Source organism: Podarcis tiliguerta, assembly GCF_965153285.1.
Source record: "Podarcis tiliguerta genome assembly, chromosome: 11".
In the NCBI taxonomy this organism is placed as follows: Eukaryota; Metazoa; Chordata; class Lepidosauria; order Squamata; family Lacertidae; genus Podarcis; species Podarcis tiliguerta.
The window spans coordinates 49,780,597-49,804,262 of record NC_139544.1 but is presented as its reverse complement, the minus strand read 5'-3'; the positions used below and the strand labels follow the sequence as shown (position 1 = coordinate 49,804,262).

The following is a 23,666-nucleotide window of genomic DNA, read 5'->3' as shown; positions in this document are numbered from 1 at the left end:
TGCCCCAGGGTGCGATACTCTCCCCGATGCTTTTTAACATCTTTATGCGCCCCCTCGCCCAGCTTGTCCGGAGTTTTGGGCTGGGCTGCCATCAGTATGCTGATGACACCCAACTCTATCTGTTGATGGATGGCCACCCTGACTCGGCCCCAGACACACTGACCAGATGCTTGGAAGCTGTGGCTGGATGGTTACGTGGGAGCCGGTTGAAGTTAAATCCTTCGAAGACAGAGGTCCTCTGGCTGGGACGGGACGATATGGGATTGAGGGGGCAACTCCCATCTCTAGCGGGGGTGCAATTAGTGCCAGCACCGTCCGTTAAGAGTTTGGGTGTAATCTTCGACACCTCCCTCTCCATGGAGGCGCAGATTGCAGCTATAACAAAGGCGGCATTTTTTCATCTCCGCCAAGCTAAGCAGTTGGCTCCTTACCTCTCTCGCCCTGACCTAGCCACTGTGATCCATGCGACGGTCACCTCCAGACTGGATTATTGTAACTCGCTCTACGTGGGGCTGCCCTTGAGACTGACCCAGAAACTCCAGAGGGTGCAGAATGCCGCAGCGAGACTCCTTACAGGGTCTTCACTGCGAGATCACATTCATCCGGTGCTATACCAGCTGCACTGGCTCCCGGTGGAGTACAGGATCAGGTTTAAGGTGCTGGTTTTAACCTTTAAAGCCCTATACGGCCTAGGACCCTCGTACCTACGGGACCGCCTCTCCTGGTATGCCCCACAGAGAAACCTACGCTCGTCAAATAAAAACATCCTGAAGGTCCCAGGCCTCAGAGAGGTTAGGCTGGCCTCAACTAGAGCCAGGGCTTTCTCGGCTGCGGCTCCAATCTGGTGGAACGCTCTGTCACAAGAGACTAGGGCCCTGCGGGACCTGACATCTTTCCGCAGAGCCTGCAAGACAGAGTTGTTCCACCAGGCCTTTGGTCAGGTCCCAGCCTGACTCCCTCCTCTGGCAACCTGCACAGAATTTTGCTCAACGGTTGCCATTAATTTGACTTTAATTAATTTTATAATGGAATGTTTTTAGAATGTTTGATTATTTGATTGTTTGATTATTTAACTGTTGTTAGCCGCCCTGAGCCCGGCTTCGGCTGGGGAGGGCGGGATATAAATAAAATTTATTATTATTATTATTATTATGGTATTAAAACAAGTCCAAATTAAAATCAAGACAAGGTCATATTGCAAGAACAGATTATGAGAACAGCATAGCTCAGAGCAAACTTACAAAGCTACAGCAAGATTTAAAAGACCCTGGGGAAGTAAACGGGGCTTCACCTGATGTGCAGGAAGCCATCAGAGTAGCTGCCGGGTGGGCCTTCCTAGGACACAGTATTCCATAACTTGGATATCACTGATGGAAGGACACTCTTCACTCATAGCTCCAGAACAACAACTCCCTCATCTTTTTCTTCTTGCAAAGAAAGCTCAGCAACTTTTTTTTTTGGGGGGGGGGGGAGCAGGAAACTCAACAACTTTTGTGCCTGGCTTTTCACTTTTTGAACTATGGCAACCCTCGGGGCCAACAAGGACTTGCCTCCAACAAGGATGGAAGGTCCAGCTCTGTGCTTGTCGGAAGATGCCATCTTCCAGGTACCCCAGTCTCTGGCTGTGTAGAGCTTTAAAGATCCAAGGTAGCACTTTGGATTGATCCTGGAAACAACCTGGAAAGGTGGCCAAGTATTGTAACTTGCGATCTCAGACACCAATTACGCAATCGTATTCTAACTTTTCAGAGATAGTATACCCTGTAGAAGGCACTGCCAAACAAAGGGTTACCAGGACATTCTCTTCCTGTGCGTGTAGGGTCACAGCTGCTGCACCAGCATAAGCAGGTAAAATGGTGCTACCACCAACCATTTACTCCTCTGATGTTATGGATGGATCCCAAATTACTTACCTGGTCCTTATGATTCCCTTGCACATGTGCTATAATGGATCGTGCAGTTCCTATGTCCACCATTTCTCCTTCTTTTAAGAAGCGGTTTTATATATATAGAGGGACGCGGGTGGCGCTGTGGGTTAAAGCCTCAGTGCCTAGGGCTTGCCAATCGAAAGGTCGGCGGTTCGAATCCCCGCGGCGGGGTGCGCTCCCGCTGTTCGGTCCCAGCGCCTACCAACCTAGCAGTTCGAAAGCACCCCTGGGTGCAAGTAGATAAATAGGGACCGCTTACTAGTGGGAAGGTAAATGGCGTTTCCGTGTGCGGCTCTGGCTCGCCAGAGCAGCGATGTCACGCTGGCCACGTGACCCGGAAGTGTCTTCGGACAGCGCTGGCCCTTGGCCTCTTTGAGTGAGATGGGCGCACAACCCTAGAGTCTGTCAAGACTGGCCCGTACAGGCAGGGGTACCTTTACCTTTATATATATATACAAATGAATATGCTAAGTGGACCTGTCGCCTCCCTATGACCTAGTGCTCTGGCTTTTGAAAGTGGACAAATGCTTTATGCAGCTGTAAGAATTCGGTGGGTTGAACAGTAAATTAAAGTAGGAAATGAAAGAAAACTTGGTGGATGGTCATCAAGATGATTGATTCTAGGGTAACGTAATGTTTTCTCACCTCTGATTTCAACTGATTAATAATTAGATACTTTAAAAAAGCCAAGTTACGCAGTTTGGGCAAATTTGCACAAGTTTGCTTAATTTGTGTATATGTGTGTCAGAATTTGATGATGTTATAAGGCTGTGACGCAGAGTTCCCTCCGTGGTGTTACATACCTGCGCATACCGAGGAGCCTTGTAGGGCAGCATCGAATGAGATGGAAAAGGTCCTGCTGAAAGGGAATAGTTTCTCCTCTTCTGCACTCCCTCGGGTGCTGGTGGAGAAGCAATTTGGGTGCAAGTGCTTTTCATGTACTTCTGCACAGGTTTTCCTGGATCCTGATCTCACCCTTTTTTGTATTCTTGCCTTTGCCAACGACTCTTTTGCCTTATTTGGTATGCAGGATGGATGCCACTAAAAGAATAATTTAAGGTTTCGCACAGAATCATTCCCAGATTAGTAGGGTTCCTCTCTTGGTCTGTTGCTGATTAAAGCAGGTGAAGAAGGGTAGGAATGATGACCTGGTGCAATGGTAGTTGATTACCGCTCTGACTTTCATTACTGTGTCCTGTTTTTGTAAGGGGAGTTCCCCCCCCCCCCCCCGGAACAAGTTAAGCCATGTTTTCTGATGGAGGAAGTTTCTTCTTCCTTGCTTTCTGGGTCTAGATCCTGAATTGGAGAAGTTTCGGATGCAGCTCTGGAGGGTCAGAGTTCAAAGCAAGAGCCGTTGTCATTTCGTTTTTTTTTAATTCATTGTCAAAATTTAGTATCATTACTAAACTACAAGTCCCTTAACTATTAGAGATAATGGTGCTGGCTATAAATCTAGGCACTTGGGATGAATTACCCATTATTCATGATACACTGTATATTTTGTACTTGGAAGCTCTTGGAAGCTTATGTTGATGTCGAGCAGTATATACAGTGGTGCCCCGCAAGACGAATGCCTCGCAAGACGGAAAACCCGCTAGACGAAAGGGTTTTCCGTTTTGGAGGTGCTTTGCAGGACGAATTTCTCTATGGGCTTGCTTCACAAGACGAAAATGTCTTGCGATTCCTGGGGGTTTTTTTCCACTCCCTACCCCCCTTTTCTAAGGCACTAAACTGCTAATAGCCTTTTAGCAGCTAATCCACTAATCCCTTAAGCCTTTAATAGCCGCTAATAGCCGCTAAACCGCTAATAGCGCCAATCCGCTAATCCGCTAATGTGCTTGCTTTGCAAGACAAAAAAACCGCTAGACGAAGAGACTCACGGAACGGATTCTTTTCGTCTTGCGAGGCACCACTGTAAATAAATACACAATACTGTGTATTTATTTATATACTGTGATACTGTTGATTACAAACCTTGTAGTAATTATCATTACTCAATAACTGCAGTGTTAGGGCTGCAATCCTAATCCAGTTGTACGCAGTGCGACTCATTTCCAGGCGAATATGCATAGAGTTGCATTACAGATGACGGGCTGCATCTGAAACAGTTGTCTTGGATTAGGCTGTAAAGCTCAACCCTTAAGGAGTCTGTGCATATCCCACTGATCTAGCACCTTAGCCATTTTATATACTTCAGACTACAATCCTGCACCCAATTTACCTGGGAATAACGGGAACCGAGGCTTACTTCTGAGTAGACTCTTACAGGGTTGCACTGTTAACTGAAAGCATTCAATATACTATAGAAACTTTAAGCTAATATCTGAATTTGTTTCTCCAGCAAATCTACTGATGCACACAAATCTTAAATATTGGATGAGCTGTTAAGGATTTTCATAAAGGAATGTAAAATCCAGCTATGTTTTTTGTACGCCTGCCTGCCTTTCCCTGCAATTTTTCACCTGCCAAATACCTTACTCATTTAACATTTATTGTAGCAATTCTGTGGTCTAGTAACCTCTCTTACTCATATTTTTCATAGTTTATGTTTACAACTTAATTCTCTAAAAGCCCTGGCTGTATGAAGTGATTGCTTCCTCAATTAGTTCAACACTTGTACCTTTTAAAATCCATTTGTTGGCTATGAATATATAAAACAAACACTGAGATTTAATCAGTGTAATGTACTGATGTAACTATATTTTGCTTTTAGAAGCATTACATTTTCATATACAGTAATCACTGTGTTTCTTCTGCAGTTTAAGAGCAGTTTGTCATCTTTTAGTTCCTTTACAAATCCATATGTCTTAAGACTGCAAAGAACATGTGGCAGTTCATGGGTTCTCTTCCAACAAACTATCATAATTGGCATCGCTGGCGTAAATATATACATGCATTGACAGAGCAGTGAGATCCAGATTTAGTTTTTTTTCCATCTATGAGTGTTGGAAGTCAACTTTGATATGTCTGTATGAAGACAATATAGGATTTGGAGGAGACGCGCATATATATATATATATATATATATATGCAGGTTTTGGTGTCCTCGGGTGTCTTCCCGTGTAAAAGTTGGGGTGTCTAGGCGACGTTTCGACGAGGTCTCACTCGTCATCTTCAGGCTGGTGCTTTCGGCTTCTTGTTACTGGAACAGAGCAGGATCTCAGTGTTTGAGTTCCTATAAATACTGTTGAGGAGGTGTGGTGTATAGCCTCCAATGTTCTGGGCAGAGAGGAGGTTCCCAGGCTAGTGTGCCTTTTCTTCTTTTGTTCCTTAATTACTTGAGGGATATCTTGAGTGATTTCTTGAGTGATTTCCTGAATCCCACTTAGGTGGGTCATTAGGTGTGGATTAGTTGCTAAAGCCTTCGTGTCTTGAACTCTTGAACTTTGTGAAGAGTTTTTCTGAGAAGATGGCTGTACTGCACTTGGTTGTGCTCTGGCTTGGCTTCGTGTATAGGGGCGAGCTGTGGTTTTGTGGCCTGTGCCAGCCAGATCTGTGTAGGGATTGCAGGGGGGTGCAGCATCCGGAGGTGCCACCCTGGTTTGGCTACTGGATGGTGTCTGTAATTTATCTGTGGAGAGGGTCTGGGTTTGGGTCTGGTGTGGTTGATTGGTGATGGCGTTCTGTGTGCTTCTGGATCTGGTGTCAGATTTTGTGGGGAGGGCTAATTTCCAGATGTCTGGCAAGCGGGATGTGTCGTCACGCTTGTTCATGTTGTGAGGGTGTTTCTCTATCTCGATGGCTTCCATGATTATTCTCTTGTGGTGATGTTCCATGTTAAAGAGCAATTTGGAATCTGCAAAATTAATTTCGTGTCCTGTTTCTTTCATGTGTTGGAAAAGAGAGGAAGTTTTTTCTTCTTTTTTGACGGCATTCTTGTGTTCTGCGATACGTGCATTTATTCGTCTGTTTGTTTGTCCAATGTACGTGGCTGGGCAGACTTTGCAGGGTATTTCACCAATCAACCACACCAGACCCAAACCCAGACCCTCTCCACAGATAAATTACAGACACCATCCAGTAGCCAAACCAGGGTGGCACCTCCGGATGCTGCACCCCCCTGCAATCCCTACACAGATCTGGCTGGCACAGGCCACAAAACCACAGCTCGCCCCTATACACGAAGCCAAGCCAGAGCACAACCAAGTGCAGTACAGCCATCTTCTCAGAAAAACTCTTCACAAAGTTCAAGAGTTCAAGACACGAAGGCTTTAGCAACTAATCCACACCTAATGACCCACCTAAGTGGGATTCAGGAAATCACTCAAGAAATCACTCAAGATATCCCTCAAGTAATTAAGGAACAAAAGAAGAAAAGGCACACTAGCCTGGGAACCTCCTCTCTGCCCAGAACATTGGAGGCTATACACCACACCTCCTCAACAGTATTTATAGGAACTCAAACACTGAGATCCTGCTCTGTTCCAGTAACAAGAAGCCGAAAGCACCAGCCTGAAGATGACGAGTGAGACCTCGTCGAAACGTCGCCTAGACACCCCAACTTTTACACGGGAAGACACCCGAGGACACCAAAACCTGCATTCCTGTACCCGTGAAAATCTACGAAAGCATATATATATATATGTACACACATACACACACACACACAGAAGAACCACTGGTGGAAGGCAGTCAGGATGAAATAACACAAACACATTTTGATGCTACAGAAAATTAAAATACAGAGGAAAATGAGCATTTAAAATTGGTACAAAACTTAGTATTGATTTGGAGATTTCTAGAAATGCTGAGAAACAGAAAAAGTCCAGGTCTCTTTTCAGACTGTTGTGTCCCCACAGCTTGAAGAAGATGACTGCATACAGCAGTGGTTCTCAAAGGGTGTGGCAGGAGAAGATGGCAAGTGTGGCAGGAAGATTCAAGGACAATTGAAGAAACACTGAAACATTTCAATGTAGTATAATAATATAGTATAGTATCAAAATGACTATTTGTGCTTATGAATGTTCATCAGCTTAGAAGCTCGCAATACACATGACTAGGGGGAAGAGCAATATACTATTTTAGCTGGAAGGGGGCAGTTTCAGTCTCTGATATCCCTTCAGGTATTTTCCTGGTACAAAACAAGCGGCATAGGCAGTGTTAAGCCAGGGTTACAGTCGCCAAAACGGAATGCCTAGTTGCAATTTTGGGGCCAGACCACTCGAAAGCCGTATTTTTAAATACGACCTTTTTGGTTCCTGAAATTCATTCTGATTGTGCAGATGGATGTAAACAGAGAGAATTCTGCAGGGTGTGTTGCTGGTGTGTGAAAACAGTCAAGATCCATGGATCCCAAGACATGGGTGAGAAACCATTGGTCTCAAGTGGCTGAGAGCCAGGTTCAAAATGTGCCTGTTACCTAGTGAATTTCAAATGCTGAGCATAGGCTATATCCCTTGGAAGTTTTGAGGGGTAGACGGCAGCCTTTAATGCAGGAAATTGCAGAAGATAGGCCAGATAGATTGAGGCTCTTCAGCATGAAATACTTTGTGGCCACTTCAACTTCTAGAGGGTTAAATTCATACTGTTTCCCCTTTCTCCCATTAATGATATTGGTGAAGACTTATTTGCAAGGAAAGTGGGAAGTCACTGGTTGTATCTGTATGGCAAGGATGATCAAGACTGATCAAATAAGGATGGTCAAATATGGGGCATTCCCCATATTTGTGCTGAGTGGGGATTTGAATCCTGCCCCCCACCCATCCTAGTCCAATGCCCTAACCTAGGGTTGCCATATTTCAGAAACCCAGGACAAAGCGCCACCTTTCAGAAATTCCCCCCGGATGTCAATTCCACCCTTGAAATCCTGGTGATGTCTGGGAAATATCCAGACATATGGCATCCCTATCTAACCACTTCGCCACACAGGCTTTTTGTTTATGTGGTGCCAACATCAGCTTTACCTGCTCCATCTCCCCCATAGCACAATTGCTACGTTTTGGGCAGATTTCCCCCAGCTCTTTACAGGAGAAATGGGTGGGTATCTGGACACCCCTTCAAACCACAGAAATATATTGCTTTTGAATCAGATGAGTGGATCCGCATAGAAGGAATTGTAATCAAATTAATAATTGGATCCCGGCCCCTAACTAAGCACATTAGTCTATTGAGAACTTACAGTCATCCCCTTTAGGAGAAATTCGGATTGTATATAATTTTATACTTTCCTTTTAACTTCTCGTATAGCCTGCTGTGATGTCATAGCGAGAGGATTATGACTTTAGGTGAAAGATGAACAGCAGGGCCAGATGAGCTCTCATAGAAATGCACTCCCAATCCTTCCCTACCGTTTTGGTAATAAGCAGAACATACAGGAAAAACCGGGTGGGATGTTTTGGGACTTGAACATGTTTTTTCTTTGCTTCTCCTTTCCTCCTCTGTTTTTATTTTAAAGGTTTAATTCTTTAAAAGCTGCTTTGGGTGGGAGCTAGGGTGATACGCTTTTTGTAACTGCTTTAGTCCTGATGGTGAGCAGTATCCGTCTCTTCCACCTAAAACACATTTTCTCTCTCTTCCAAAACAGCTGTACAACTCTTGCACCCTGCTTATCATGGGCATAGATTGTGTGCAGTCGCCCCTTGCGCAGCCAACTCCAAAACCATTGAATTATGCCATAGATTATTCCATTTTCTTTTTGAATTAAAAGGGCAGCTGGGGGGGGGGGAGGGAGAAGAGAGATGGAAAGCCAATGTTGCTGGATAGAATGAAACAAAAGAGTTTTTTTTTAATGGAGGCAATAAATACATTTATAAAAGTTGATAATGAATTATTGGCAGGGTTCCATGGCTCAACAAAAACCAAACGTTATAGGTTGTAATTCTGTGCGCAGTTTCCTGGGAGTAAATCTCATTTAATTCAGTGGGGTTTCCTTCTGAGTAGACACGCTTCGGATTGTGCTCTTTGCAAAGTATCATGTTAAATTCCGATAAGCAGATGATGCGAGATATTATTCGGTGTGCCCAGTTCAAATACTTGGCAATTTTATGATAATTCATCTGTGCATTTAGATTATGCTTTAGTTCGGTTCTGATCGGTTTTTTCTTCGCACACTCATATACACAGTGCTCTCTTTCTAGAAAAATAGGTGCCCTCACCATGAAGTTGTTACAGTAAGTGCCACACTTTTTAACAAAACAAAACAAAAACAGGTGCCTGCACTGCATGCCATCGAGTACCCCCCTTTTTAAAAAAGTGTTGCTATATTCCAGTAAGGTAAAAAAAGTCAAAGGACCCCTGGGCAGTTAAGTTCAGTCAAAGGCAACTATGGGGTTGCAGAGCTCATCTCGCTTTCAGGCCGAGGGAGCCGGCATTTGTCCACAGACAGCTTTCCGGGTCATGTGGCCAGCATGACTACACTGCTCCTGGCACGACGGAACACCGTGATGGAAATCTGAGCGCATGGATATGCCGTTTAGCTTCCCACCACAGCGGTACTTATTTATCTACTTGCACTGGCTTTCTTTCAAACTGCTAGGTTGGCAGGAGCTGGGATAGAGCAGCGGGGATATGTCGCGGGGATTCAAACTGCCAACCTTCTGATCATCAAGCCCAAGAGGCTCAGTGGTTTAGACCACAGCGCCACCCGCTTCCCTTATTCCAGTATGTCACCATCAACATAGCACGGTGATATGTCTTTGTGTCCGACAGACAAAAGATCCTTATTCTACTTCTACACATTTGATAGCTGCCTTTCTCTGTCAACAAGGAAAGCAGCATGTTGGGGAGAAACATGGAAGGTTGTTGGAAAGCTGGATTACTGGTAGGACTCTGCCTAATGCAGCAGAGTAAGATTTGGGTACCTCCGTCTTCCTGTGCATAGCCCCAGTGTCCTCTTCTATCCCCCTGGTTCTTATTACTGCTGTTACTACTGTGTGACGGTGTCATCCGTGGCCTTTCGTGCTGGCACCATATTTGTTTTCTGCAAATAGTCCAATTAAGCTGCTGCGTCGGCAGTATCTGTAGGGTTCCAGTGTCTTGGAAATGACTGGGAAGGTTACTTGTCAGCCTCGGGGAAGGGGAAATCCTCTCTTGCCAACATTTGGTGATTTGCATCATGAACACTGGCTGATTCAGTTCCTTCTAGATTTTCATCCATAGTATTTCATAGGGCAGTCTTGTTTTCTGACTGGGATGATAATTCATGGATTTTGACTCAGGAGTTTGGACACTGTCTCTTAAGGCAGATATATATATTACTCCTGAAACCCAAAATCAGCATTCGCAGCATTGTCAGGGGGTGGGGAAATAAGTGTATATACCAGCATTTCCCCCTGTTGTCATTTGTTAGGGGTTTTGTGTTTTGTTTTAGTTTTTTTCATTTTTGCAAGAAGAGATATTTTTAAGCATGGATGTTAATCGGTTCCTGCTATCTGAATTTCCTTGTACACACAGTTCTTAAAGTTACTGCACCGTTGTATTCTGCCTAATCATTGATGTGGTGAAATGTTGGGGTCTTGTGTGAACCTTCGAAAATGCTATTTTCATTATAGCTACAAGAGGGTCAAATTGGTCTGTATGTAATGTTGGTTCTTCAAATCGAAATGCATTTTGAAAGGACTCTCCCCCCCCCCCTTGTGTGTATACACACACACACACACAAAATATAATTCCAGGTTTCCTTCCCCCACCCAGCACCACACATACACAGACACATCTTTTTCGGTCAGACCAACATCTTTTCTTAAAATGTGAAAATGATTGTTTTCTAGAATATAACACTGGATGTACTTGAAATCTTTGAGCACTCGATTTGTCCAGCAGGCAATAGAAATTCTGATATATTTTATATGTCTGATGGTGCTGCAGATAGAAAAAAATGGCTGCTGTGTCTTTAATGGAAAGCAAAAGGTTATCTTTCTGTGGCCTTTGTGTATATGTGCTGATGTGGATGTAGGCAGCCAGACAGGCAATGTGTGCAAAGAGACTAGGGAACCGACTGTGGATCGATAGAAATAGTGTGAAGTGAATTAATGTGAGGCAGGCAGTCTGTCTGTCATAAGGATTGCAGGGAATGTGGGGCAGTACTGGTCAGTCACTGCAGAAATCTCTTTCCAATAAATTTAAACCTTCTGTCTGGAAATAAACTATAGACAAACTTGCACCTCCCATACTGTTAAATTCTTATTTATTTAGATAGCATTTTCGCAAAAACTGTGAATACGCTAATGAAACAGAACCGAAAAAAGAAAAATATTTGCAGGATGCTTTGTATGAAATGAGTTTTGCACCTTTGAAATGATCCTGTATATCCATATTAGCACTCCAAAAGAAAAAGCAATAAATTCTTTATAACAAGTATGATTCTGTCCCTATGTATCAATACCTGCTTCTTTCAAATTAAGGCTGCAGTCCTGCGCACAGCTACATGTGCACGAGGCGTATTGACTTTAAGTACACATAACGGTTCTTGGGATTTCAGCCTACAGCTGTGCATTATTATGAAGCCTTACAGCAAGGCGTTTTCAGAGCTGTACTTTGAAATTTTCACAGAGCTTTCAGTTGAATATTGGGTCGTGAATATTCAAAATGGAGAAGGTCACATCAGAAATGTTAGTCCAATAAGATCTAATTTTTAGTAATTCAGAGAACTGAATGCAATTCAGATATGTAAGCTCTTAAAGTGGTTGATACAAAGAAGTGTGTGTGGGGGGGTCCTGGTAAGGGGGTGGGAGGAATTTTTCTGCGCCCTGCATTAGAGGTGGCCAGCCCTCTCTTTGGGATCTTAAGAGTCAATGGTAAAGGAGTCAATGAACAGCATCCAACTACCTTATTCCTTCACTGCAATGATTTGTGCATGCAAAGCGGAACTTTTCCCATACACCCCTTAAATGTGGGTTTTCTACCAACCCTCTAGAGCAGATATGGGGAGGGCACAGGGTGATCATGGGAAGAGGCAGTGTGTTCTGTTGTGCAAGCAAAAATACTGATGGAACAAGTTAGTTGGATGCCATCTGCTGTTACTTGCTAGGTTTTGCAAAAGGCTTTGGCATTCTGCTGAGTTCCTGGGTAGCCCCAGCCTCTGGAAATCCCATTTGGTGCATGTAAATAATATTATTAGGTCCCTTTGCTTGGGCTACTGACTTACGTGCCTTTAGTTCTGCATGCTCTCTGCCTGCATTGATCCTGCTATTTACTATGCTTTGCTGTTTCTTACTGTTCCTAATCCCTGCTATTTTTGTGGAGTTAGCTCCTTATTTTCTGAATTCCCCTTTGCCCCTCATCTCATGAACAAAACTCTTTGCTATTGGTTTGTGCTTGACTCGTGGATTCTTTTCTGAACCCACCATTTGGCTAGTTGCTTTGCTCAGATTTCTGATCCAGCTTCTGTTAGCCCACGGTATATCGTGCTTCTTCTGATTCTGATTTAGTTTACACTTCCCATCTCCACTGAGTCTCTAATCCTGACAGCTGCCCATCCTCCAGTCTCTGATGCTTGTGATGTTGACAAAGGTTTGCTGCAGTTCTGGCCAGCACCTGAACCCCGCCACCCCTTGCTAGGTCTGCAATCATGATTTCTTTTCTTTTCTTTTTGCCACAGTTGTCACTTTTGCTACAACACATTTTCTTTTAAACTGGAAGCCGGAGGAGGTGGCTGAATTGAGCCGAAACACTTCTGAATGACGAACCCATTTAATCCTTGTGGGTACTAAGAGTCCAGTGATAACGGTGGGAAGCTTATCTTACATATAAGCTGGCCTCCTAAAACATATTTTTTTTAAGCATTATGCCTGATAGTCCATGAATGAGTCTTTGCACCATGTCTTTGTTTGATTCCATGTCTACCTGTTCAACACTCTGACATGAAATGATAAATCATGTATGTAAAGCTTTGGACTGTTCAATGGAGGCAGTTCATACTTAGATCACTGAGTGCCATTTGAGTAATGAGATGCTTTTAAATATATATATATATATATATATATATATATATATATATATTACTTTTCCAACAATTTAAACATTACAAAAAAGAAGGAAAAAAAGAACAATACAATGCAATACAAAAACACTACATAACACTAACATATTAAACTAACAAAACAAAACAAAAACAATTTAAAGCACATCAAACAGTTTCAATATCTTATCTTTCATTCACTTATTTCAACGACCTCCTCACACCTCCCTTTTTGTATTCCACTTCTGTTAATTGTTTCAGCAATTCCTTTCCATCTTCCTCTGTTTTCTATCCTATAATCATCTTAACACATTCTAACCTTATTTTTTCCTTTAATACTCTATTAATCTATTTATAATGAGTAATGAGATGCTAAATGCTGATCCTATGCACTGGTGACATGCCCTGGGCTTCGCTTCACCAGATTGCCCATCTGCATCAAATACCATTGAAGCAGTGTCTAGTTCTGATATGTTACCTCTTAGTTAAGGGTTGCATTGTGTTCTTGCAGTAGTGGAGCCCTTCCAGCATCAGCTACAACCTGATACAGATGGAGCCTCTAGCGCCGATCTTCTGCTGATTTATTTGACAATTTCTACGCAGCCACATCGCTGTGGTCTAAACCACTGAGCCTCTTGGGCTTGCCGATCAGAAGGTCGGCAGTTCGAATCCCCGCAATGGGTGAGGTCCCATTGCTCGATCCCAACTCCTGCCAACCTAGCAGTTCAAAAGCACATCAAAAGTGCAAGTAGATAAATAGGGAAACGGCGTTTCCGTACCTGCTCTGGTCTCGGTGTTCCGTTGGGCCAGAAGCGGTTTAGTCATGCTGTCCACATGACCCGGAAAACTCTGTGGACAAACGCCGGCTCCCTTTTACACAGCCACATAACTCCGTAGAGCTCTTGTGGTGGTGTACATCACATCAGAAAACATTGTAAAATGGCTACCATCAGAAGTAGCTCACTGAGTGTGTGGCCTTAGGCTAGTCTCTCACTCTCAGCCAAACCTACCTCACAGGGCTGTTGTGAGGATAAAGTGGGGGAAGGGAAAACCATGTACACCACCTTGAGCTACTTGGAGGAAAAGGGAGTATATAGATGCAATAAATAAAGAATGAAGAAGAAGAAGAAGAGGAAGAGTTTGGATTTGATATCCCGCCTTTCACTCCCTTTAAGGAGTCTCAAAGCGGCTAACATTCTCCTTTCCCTTCCTCCCCCACAACAAACACTCTGTGAGGTGAGTGGGGCTGAGAGACTTCAGAGAAGTGTGACTGGCCCAAGGTCACCCAGCAGCTGCAGGTGGAGGAGCAGAGACGCGTACCCAGTTCCCCAGATTACGAGACTACCGCTCTTAACCACTACACCACACTGGCTCTCTACCCCGCCCCCCATCATGTCTCTAAAATAATCTCATTATTGAGCAGCTGATCAATTTGTTCGAAAGAATAAGGCCATGTTTTAAAACACCAGAATAATAATTTCTACCATTTTATTTCAAAAAAGAGAATAAGAGTTGGCCTGATTAACTGCTCTGGGAGGAGAATTCCATTATGGCGGCATCACCACCCCTAAGGCCCCGTTGCCGGTCTTGACTAGTATAGCAACAGCTAAAAGGAAGTTGGAGCTAGGCCTCATCTACTGATCTTAATCTGCAAATAGGCTAAAGTTTCCTCCCAGCCTGCAGGAAACAGGTATGGCAACAAACGACTTAAAAGAATAGAAAATATAGGCAAACTATTAGTCTGGAGGACAAGAGGAACGGAGTAGGACTTCTCCCATCCTGTACTGAAGTAACCACTTTGCGTCACATCCACTGTATTTTAGACATCAATTATTTATTCCTTATTTCGTATATAAAATAAACTTATTTGTTGGATTTGCTCTTTATTGGTTATCTAGAAAGCACCGGAGAATAGGAAGGTCAGGCTTGGTAATGCATGCTCTTGTTCATTGACTTTATTTCAAAAAAGAAGCCATATTTCACAGTCTGTCTCCATCTGATTTATTTCTGTTTTTCACATTCTCTGTTCTTTTCTCCTTTTTTCCCCCCTCTGGGTTGCTGCGGCTGTCTTCTTTTTTTATTATTTATGATTCCCCCCCCCCCCTCCATGGAGATTCGGATGAAATCTCACAGATGATTTGTTTTGTGAATAATAAATATTACTCCCAGCTTTTGAATGTTAAATATAAGCTCGTCTAAGCAGTGGTTTCAACGGAAGCTATGAATGCTTTCTAAAGAGTACTTTTGCACTTGCCACCAGCACTTCCTTGTTAGTTTAGAACAGGGGTGTGGGTAGTCTTTTTGTACTTTAGGGCCACATTCCCTTGTGAGCATCTTCCTGGAAGCCACATGCTGGGAGTGGAGGGGCCAGAGTAACCACTGTGAATTTTACATTTTGTACAGCAGTCTAGTTTTTACCCACACTCGCACAGCCCTCTCCATAGCCCTCTCCGCCCTTCCTCCAGGCAAGCGCAAGACAGCATCATACCTTTCACTCCAGGCAGTCACTCAGGGAGGGTGAAAAACAGGACTGGTGAGGGATGTAGCCAGGGGAGAGTCTCAAGGGCCAGATAGAGAGACCTGGGTTGATGCATTTGGCCCCCAAGCCCATGGCTCAGCTCATAATTGCTTTGCAATAAATAAAGGCTTATTGAATGACATAGTCTCACTGATAAGTACCTTTTGTGGAACAAGGCTGTGCAATTTAATGCGGCCAACCACAGATTTTCTACTTCTGTAGCAGGGTGGGGTTGTGAAAGAATGGTGGGAATTGAACATAGGAACCTCCATGTTGCTTGTTACATTATATTCACTTTGAGAATTGTCTGTGTGGATTTCAAATGTGTGAATCACTTCATACAGTCTTTACATTGGTCTGGATTTTTAAATGACTCCTTGCAAAATAAAAGGGTGGCACTACAAAAGTTCTAATTGGGCATGCATTACTTCTACCTCATCTGCTTAATTCTGGAGTGAGCTCTTGGAAGGCTTCTGGCATCTCTAGATAGGCTGGGAAATCCTAGAGAATCAGTGCCTGCTAGATGGCACTGAACAAGGTAGGCCAATGGTGGTGGTTGTTGTTGCTTAGTCATTTAGTTGTGTCCGACTCTTCGTGACCACATGGACCAGAGCACACTAGGTGTTCCTGTCTTCCACGGCCTCCCGCAGTTTGGTCAAACTCATGTTAGTAGCTTCAACTGTCCTCTGTCGTCCCCTTCTCCTTGTGCCCTCAATCTTTCCCAACATCAGGGTCTTTTCCAGGTAGTCTTCTCTTCTCATGAGGTGGCCAAAGTATTGGAGCCTCAGCTTCAGGATCTGTCCTTCCAGTGAGCACTCAGGGCTGATTTCCTTAAGAATGGATAGGTTTGATCTTTTTGCAGTCCATGAGACTCTCAAGAGTCTCCTCCAGCACCATAATTCAAATGCATCAATTCTTTGGCGATCAGCCTTCTTTATGGTCCTACTAGAAGACCAGCTTCCCTTTGCTTCTTTTTTGACTCGACTTCTGTTTTTTTTTAAAAAAATAATATTTATTCCCGTTTTCACAAATACAGAAAAAAGTTGAAAAAGACAAAATACAATAGAGTAGGGAGAAAAAACAAAAATAATTTTTAAAAAAATACATAAAAACACCACCCCACCAACAAAAAAGAAAACAAAAAACAAAAATATTTAAAAAGAAAACACTTCCATTTTTCAGAGTTCTATCTTTCAATATCCTATTTCCTTGACCTCCTCCCACCTCCCTTTTTGTATTCCAATTATTAATTAAGTCAGCAAATTCTTTCCATCTTTCACCGCTTACTCACTTATTTATCTTAATCCATTTAAGCCTTATTCTCCCATCAACATCTAGAAAGTTATCCAAACTCCAATCTAATAAACAGAGAAAAGAGAAAAACCTTAAATCTTACACCCTTAAATCCTAATATCTCAAATCCTTATCATGTTTCCACTAAAGTCAAATAAATTTATTCCACCATCTCCCAACAATCCTTAGTCGTACAATATTATACTAAATGCTGTTTTTGAAAATTCCCAATTTCCCCCCACCATCTCTTCCCCCTGGTTTCGGATTCTATCAGTCTTTTCTGCTAATTTTATCAGTCTTTTCTGTCAGTTCCATTAATTCCGTCAACCCAGTGCTCTTATGTCCAAGGCTCTTAAGTCTTCTCCCTGGTCTGCCTGCAAGTTTCTTTCCAAACCTAAAATTAAGTCCCAAAGGACTTTTTTCTCAACGGCTCCTTTACTCCATTTCAGCACGCTTGCCCAAGCTCCATGTTTAAATTTATAGTCCAAAAGATATTCCAAGACATACTCCACAGTCTCTTTGAAATTACGGAAATCCATTTTTCCAAACTTTCCCGCAGTGCCACCCTCCAGCATATAAACCATCCATCTTGCCTTACTCAGTCCAAGTGGGGCACTGCCTCTCCAGATCAGTCCTTCAATGTCCATAACCTCAAATTTCAATTTATGTCCATCAATTTGAAACCCTGGTGCTAAGGTTTCCACATGGAATTCGTCTTGCAAAGACAGAACAGGTTTTGGTTGTCCCATCCTCTTCTCCAATACTTGCCCTTGCGAAGTTGGTTCCACATCCCGAACCGCACCTGTTGAATTACTCACTTTCTGTACAAAAAACAGATACATTTTGTTTCAAACCGGAGATACTCTGTTCAAGAGTACCCACTGTCTTTGCTTTTTTGACTCGACTTCTGGTGACAGGTTTGAGCTTTCTGTTACATGGTGTTGCAGCACATCTCATTTTTATTTATGTTGATATCAGCAAAACCTGCCACTGAATCATAGCATTGTACAATCTCTCTTTTAAAGGAAACATTTTCGAAAGGGAACAAACCCCATACCTGCCACTAAATTGCTGTTAGGCTCTCTGGGCTCCTAAGCAAGGCATGCTGTAAAGTAAAAAAAATAATTAAGGAAGACTTGGGATCATCATTCAGTCTTCACAGAAGCGGGGTAATATAAGCAAAACATGGGAGGTCTCTGCCCCAATGAGCTTAGTTTCTTTTAAAGCTTTTCACTTTGGTGGCCATTACTACATCTGGTACAGTGGTACCTCTAGTTAAGAACTTAATTCATTCTGGAGATCCGTTCTTAACCTGAAAGTGGTGTGCTTTCGCTAATGGGGCCTCTGGCTGCTGCTGCGCCACTGGCACACGATTTCCGTTCTCATCCTGGGGCAAAGTTCTCAACTCGAGATAACTCTCCCAGGTTAGCGGAGTTTGTAACCTGAAGCGTTTGTAACTCGAGGTACCACTGTAATCTTGTAGTTTCAATATGTGCTTCATGAAGAACTATTTTCTTTACATTGTCCTGAATCTACCAACATTCACCCTCAATGGACAGTCCCAGGTTCAGGAATTATGAGAGAGGGAGAACAAGTTCTCTCTATCCACTGCCTCCAAACCATGTGTAACTTTTATACAAACCTTATAAACTTAAAAGTCCCAAACAGTTGTGACTTTTCCTCATAGGAAACTTGCTCCAGCCCCTTGCTCTTTTTCATTGCTCCTTTCTGACCTTTTCCAGCTCTACAATGCACTATGTGAGGATGTTTCCTTTGAGTATATACCCTGATCAGATCTTCACGAGGTCCAAACTCAGAACATCTTGGGAAGGGTCAACTCCCAAGAACTGGCCTTTTATCACAATACTTATCTTCAGGGAATCTCATGAACCCGGGTCAGGGTTGGCAAGTCTTCTGGGAGAAGGAAAGCTTGACAATCCGATTCCGAGAGCCAGTGTGGTGTAGTGGTTAAGAGCGGTAGTCTTGTAATCTGGGGAACCGGGTTCGAGTCTCCGCTCCTCCACATGCAGCTGCTGGGTGACCTTGGCCAGTCACACTTCTTTGAAGTCTCTCAGCCCCACTCACCTCTCAGAGTGTTTGTTGTGGGGGAGGAAGGGAAAGAAGAATGTTAGCCGCTTTGAGACTCCTGAAGGGGAGTGAAAGGTGGGATATCAAATCCAAACTCCTCCTCCTCTTCTTCTTCTTCTTCTTCTTCTTCTTCTTCTTCTTCTTCTTCTTCTCCTCCTCCTCCTCCTCCTATAAGATCTGAGATCTGTATTTCCCCCTCCACTTAAATGTGATGTAAATATAATGTAAAGATCAACATATTTTCTTTTGTTCTGTGAATTGAATGGTGTTATTTTGACATTTCAGCTGGAGTGACCACAGAAGCAATTCAGACCGCTACTCCTGCTCCTGAACAGTTGGTATCTGAAACTAAAATTCCAGAAGAGGAGCATGACCTTGTTGATGAGGACATCTCAGCAGGTAAACATTTGTATATTTAATAATTCTGAGCCAAATCTCTTCATGTTTTGTGCTGCAAGTTGCTTGAAGTTTCGACTATGCTTTATTGAAATTGTATCCCGAATCCCATTTTGAAGACATTTCAGGAGTAAAACATGGGATATATTTTGCTTAGAAACAATAATACGCCAAATAGTCAGTCATTTTTTTGCATGCTTAGCCCTCACCAATGAACTTCAGAGGTGGCATGCATATATAATCTTGAATTATTATTATTTTTAAAGTGGGGCTAAGCTCTCTTGGCAAGGGCTTAATTCTTCCAGTTTGGCTTGTATTCAGTTTGCATTCATTATGTAATTCAGATGATGGACGATGGATAGTCTTCTATTGCCATGTGTCTTGTGCTGACCATGGTCTCAAGTAGTTGCATATGGCTTTTAGGCAGTTGTAAAGATTTAAAACTGGTGGCTGTCCTGTGGCCCTCCAGATGTTATTGGAGTCCAGTTGCCACCAGTCCCATCTAGCAAGGCTCATAAGTCAGAGGTGAAGGGGGTTGGGAGTCCAGCAACATCTAGCTTTCCAAAGATAACCCCTGATTTAAGAATATCTTCATGGATCTAATGTTGGAAATGTGTATTCTTCTAAGTGTCAGGGTTCAAAGATAATTCTTCCTTGGAGCTGCTTACTGCAAAATGAATTAATTAGCACATTACCATCCACATATGCAATGGCTGACAAAGCAGAAGAAGCTAGAAAGAGAAGCCCCTGCCCTGAGCCGCTTACAATCTAAATATTAACAAAGGGCAGGAAGAGTCTAATGTGAATGAACTTTAAGGTGAAATTACTCTACAGCAACAGCTGCATAGAAGAATATGTTAAATAAACCATATTTCTTTCTTGAATTGATTTATTCTCGTTAACAGAGATGATGTAAACTATGACGGAAGAGTGCTTTGTACCCAAACAATTTAAATAACTAAAATACTTCCTTAGCATACTAGCAAAGCAGCTAACAAGTTGCAAACTTCCAGATTCTGCAGTCTTGCTCTTGGATTCTACGACTTGATTGAGCTCTATATAGATTTCTCCACAAGTTTAAAAGAAAACTGTATTTATTTCTATCGACTGGAAGCCTATATAAATTACATTATGAAAAAATCTGGTAGGCATACAAAGAGTGAAAACGCGTATCAAGAGCTGTAAATTTTATTTTGGTGGCAATAGAAGGGAGCTGAGATTTAGGTAGTAGCTTGAACATTTATGCTACGAAACAGCATGGGGCAATAAATCAATTTGGGCTTTGGAAGATCTCTTGCATTTTGCAAACTCTGAGTAATGTTTCCTGCTCATTAGATTCACAGTTATACATTTGTTTGTTTGTTTATTGCAGTTTTTGCTTTCATTTTATGCTTTGGTGGGTGGAATGGTTTTTAATATTTTATTTTTTGTTATTGTGAGCCTCGTTGTATTAAGCTAGGTTGTCAGCGTCCATCTGACTCGAGAGACATTGGATTGCAGATCCGGGGTTGAAGTCACTGGTGTGTTAGCGGCACAAAAGTGACCTCCCCGGAGTTCAAGTCTGGGCAGCGTTCAGTGGTACTTTGGTTCTCAAACTTAATCCATTCCGGAAGTCTGTTCCAAAACCAAAGCATTCCAAAACCAAAGCATTCCAAAACCAAGGCGTTCTTTCCCATAGAAAGAAATGCAAAATGGATTAATCTGTTCCAGACTTTTAAAAACAACCCCTAAAACAGCAATTGAACATGAATCTTACTATCTAATGAGACCATTGATCCATAATATGAAAGCAATAAACAATGTACTGCAGTCACACGGTCAGTCAACCAATCAGTAACTGAACTGGGTTCCACGCAGTCACAAAAACAAAACAAAAAAGCCTCAAAAACGCAAAAGAAATAGCAAAAACAGAGAGACCTCAGCATAATACTCGAAATGGAAGTGTGGCACTCAAATCACAACTGTAACACTCAAAACGGAGGCTGTTCAGCTTCCGAAAAAAGTTCGCAAACCGGAACACTTACTTCCGGGTTTGCAGTGTTTGGGTTCCAAGTTGTTTGAGTACCAAGGGTTTTGAGAACCAAGGTAGCACTGTATATGGCAGTCCTGGGATGCCCAGATGACAAGAGCTCACTCTTGGCCTCACTGATGTGGTCCAAGTGAAAGCAGAGCAATACGTTTGGCACAGCTTGGCTACAGGAATTGCCAGAAGGAGGTGTACAAGGCATCATCCAACCGTTGTAGGGACTCCACTCCACTGTTTAGAACTATTAGCTGCTCTTTCATACTGTTTTAAAGGTGTTGTATGACTGGAGTTGCTGTGTGGGTTTTAACATGTCAGGAACTGTCTAGAGAACATAGTTGGATCGACAGTATGATAGAATCATAGAGTTGGCAAAGACAACAAGGGTCATCTAGTCCAACTCCCTGCGGTACAGGAATCTTTTGCCCAACGTGGAGATTAAGAGCCTCATGTTCTACCGAACATCAGTTCATTTAACCTATATAAATCAGCAGAACTGACAATTGTGGGCTCATTATTTTAGGCCACATGTAAGTAAAAGGTAAAGGTACCCCTGCCCGTACGGGCCAGTCTTGCCAGACTCTAGGGTTGTGCGCCCATCTCACTCAAGAGGCCGGGGGCCAGAGCTGTCCGGAGACACTTCCTGGTCACGTGGCCAGTGTGACATCGCTGCTCTGGCGAGCCAGAGCCGCACACGGAAACGCCGTTTACCTTCCCGCTAGTAAGCGGTCCCTATTTATCTACTTGCACCCGAGAGTGCTTTCGAACTGCTAGGTTGGCAGGCGCTGGGACCGAACGACGGGAGCGCACCCCGCCGCGGGGATTCGAACCGCCGACCTTTCGATCGGCAAGCCCTATGTAGGGGGAGGCCATATGTAGGGGGAGCCTAACTATAGTAAAAAGAAAGAAAATGATGGAAAGGCTCCTTCAGTATTTTCAAGCAATGCATGTTTTGTTAATTTAAATCCTAAATCAGCTCACATTTCCTGGAATATGTTAAAGAGGCTTTAGCACTAGGGGTTTTAGACATAAACAACATTTATTTAAATTTATTTGCTTAACATGAAGGTGATTGCTCGGCCTAGAAATTCTGTAACTCAGTGACTGCCTTGATAGCTGAAGCGTTCTGTTTTTCTTCAAAAAGTAAAGATTGCCTCTGACGGACACAGATGAAGCTGGAAATAGTCAAATCAATTTACAACTATAAAAATGATATGAAAAGAATAGCCCTTAGTTGCAGAATGACAACTGGGAAACTCAAATAAGGAAATATTAAGTTGTTACTGTGACAACTTAAATCTCACCCTGACATCTTAAAATCTGATACAGCTTCTTTCTGTATCTGTATTTTAAATGCTAATACCTATTGATTTGCTTCATAATATGTGTGTGTGCGTGCATACATGCCATTGTCCCCAGGAATTGCTTTCAGCAACTCACCTAAACTTTTTATTTATCATTTCTAAAAGAGAACAACAACAACAACAACATCCAAGGTTTCGTACCAATCCTTTGGGAGATTAATATTTTCTTTTTCTTTTCTTTTTGGCAATTGGGGGCATTTAAAAATGCTGAAGCCTCTTTCAGATACAGATTTCCACATTACTCCCAATTCAAATACATTGGGGGAAAAAGAATTGTTGCATTATTTCTGCTTAAAATGGATTACACAGTTTGGTTATTCTCAGCTTCTGATTCGGCTATTAGTTAAGCTAAAAGCAAAAGGGAATTGTTCTGCATTGAATGAATTTAACCGGGAAGTTACAAATTTGGGAAAATGCAAAATAATATGCTGATTATTCCAGCCCAAGAATAGTTGGCTTAAAAAACCCCCAAAGATCTTTCAAGACACTTTGAGGAAAACATAACCATACATTTTATTCTTAAGTAAGAAACAAGTACATATTTTGATGCACTCCTGGTCTCTTCTTTAAAATGTGTGTTGATGCTTGAAAATTTAAATAGGAAAGTGCTGCACACCCTTTATATTTCTAATGGTAAATATTAACCCTGCTAAGTGGATAGAGCTGCATGGGTTAATACTGCAGTCAGTGTCTGTGACGATAGTCTTCGCCTCCTCATGGTCAGCACAGCTGACCACATAATAGGAGTAAAGGTCAAATGTCACTGACATTGTCAAAAGCAGAGAATATGATACTATATCACGACTTCTTGTTGACAGATAGAACTACGTACCTCCAAGTACAAAGCAATATGGTCATATTAGGAACGAAACGGCAGAATATTCCAGAGCCTTAACGCAGAACACAATGCACTCTTCCCTCCCTGACCCATTATTTTCGCGTTTCGCATTCGTGCATTGTGTGTCTCCTGCCAGTCATTTCCTGGGTGGCATCTGTTCTCCCTGTTTGTCCAAGCACCTAATCTATTGCTTTCCTTCCTGTTTGGTTAAATGTGGTTTTGTCACTGGCTATGCAATGTACCCAATCTAAATCTTTTCACTTTTAATTTCTAAGGAGAAGTAGAATGGGATGCATTCCCTTTTACATGTACAGTGGTACC

The 23,666-nt window shown here is 42.7% G+C and overlaps 1 protein-coding gene across 5 annotated transcripts in view; it reads left to right on the top strand.

Moving 5' to 3' along the window:
• WDR7 (WD repeat domain 7) overlaps nucleotides 1-23,666 on the top strand; it is a 221,697-nt gene that overhangs the window by 65,325 nt on the left and 132,706 nt on the right. For all 5 annotated transcript variants that reach the window (XM_083402630.1, XM_083402629.1, XM_083402633.1 and 2 more), the window contains one exon: nucleotides 19,010-19,123. In XM_083402630.1, the coding sequence (XP_083258756.1) occupies nucleotides 19,010-19,123 (114 nt within the window). The remainder of the gene's footprint in view (nucleotides 1-19,009; nucleotides 19,124-23,666) is intronic.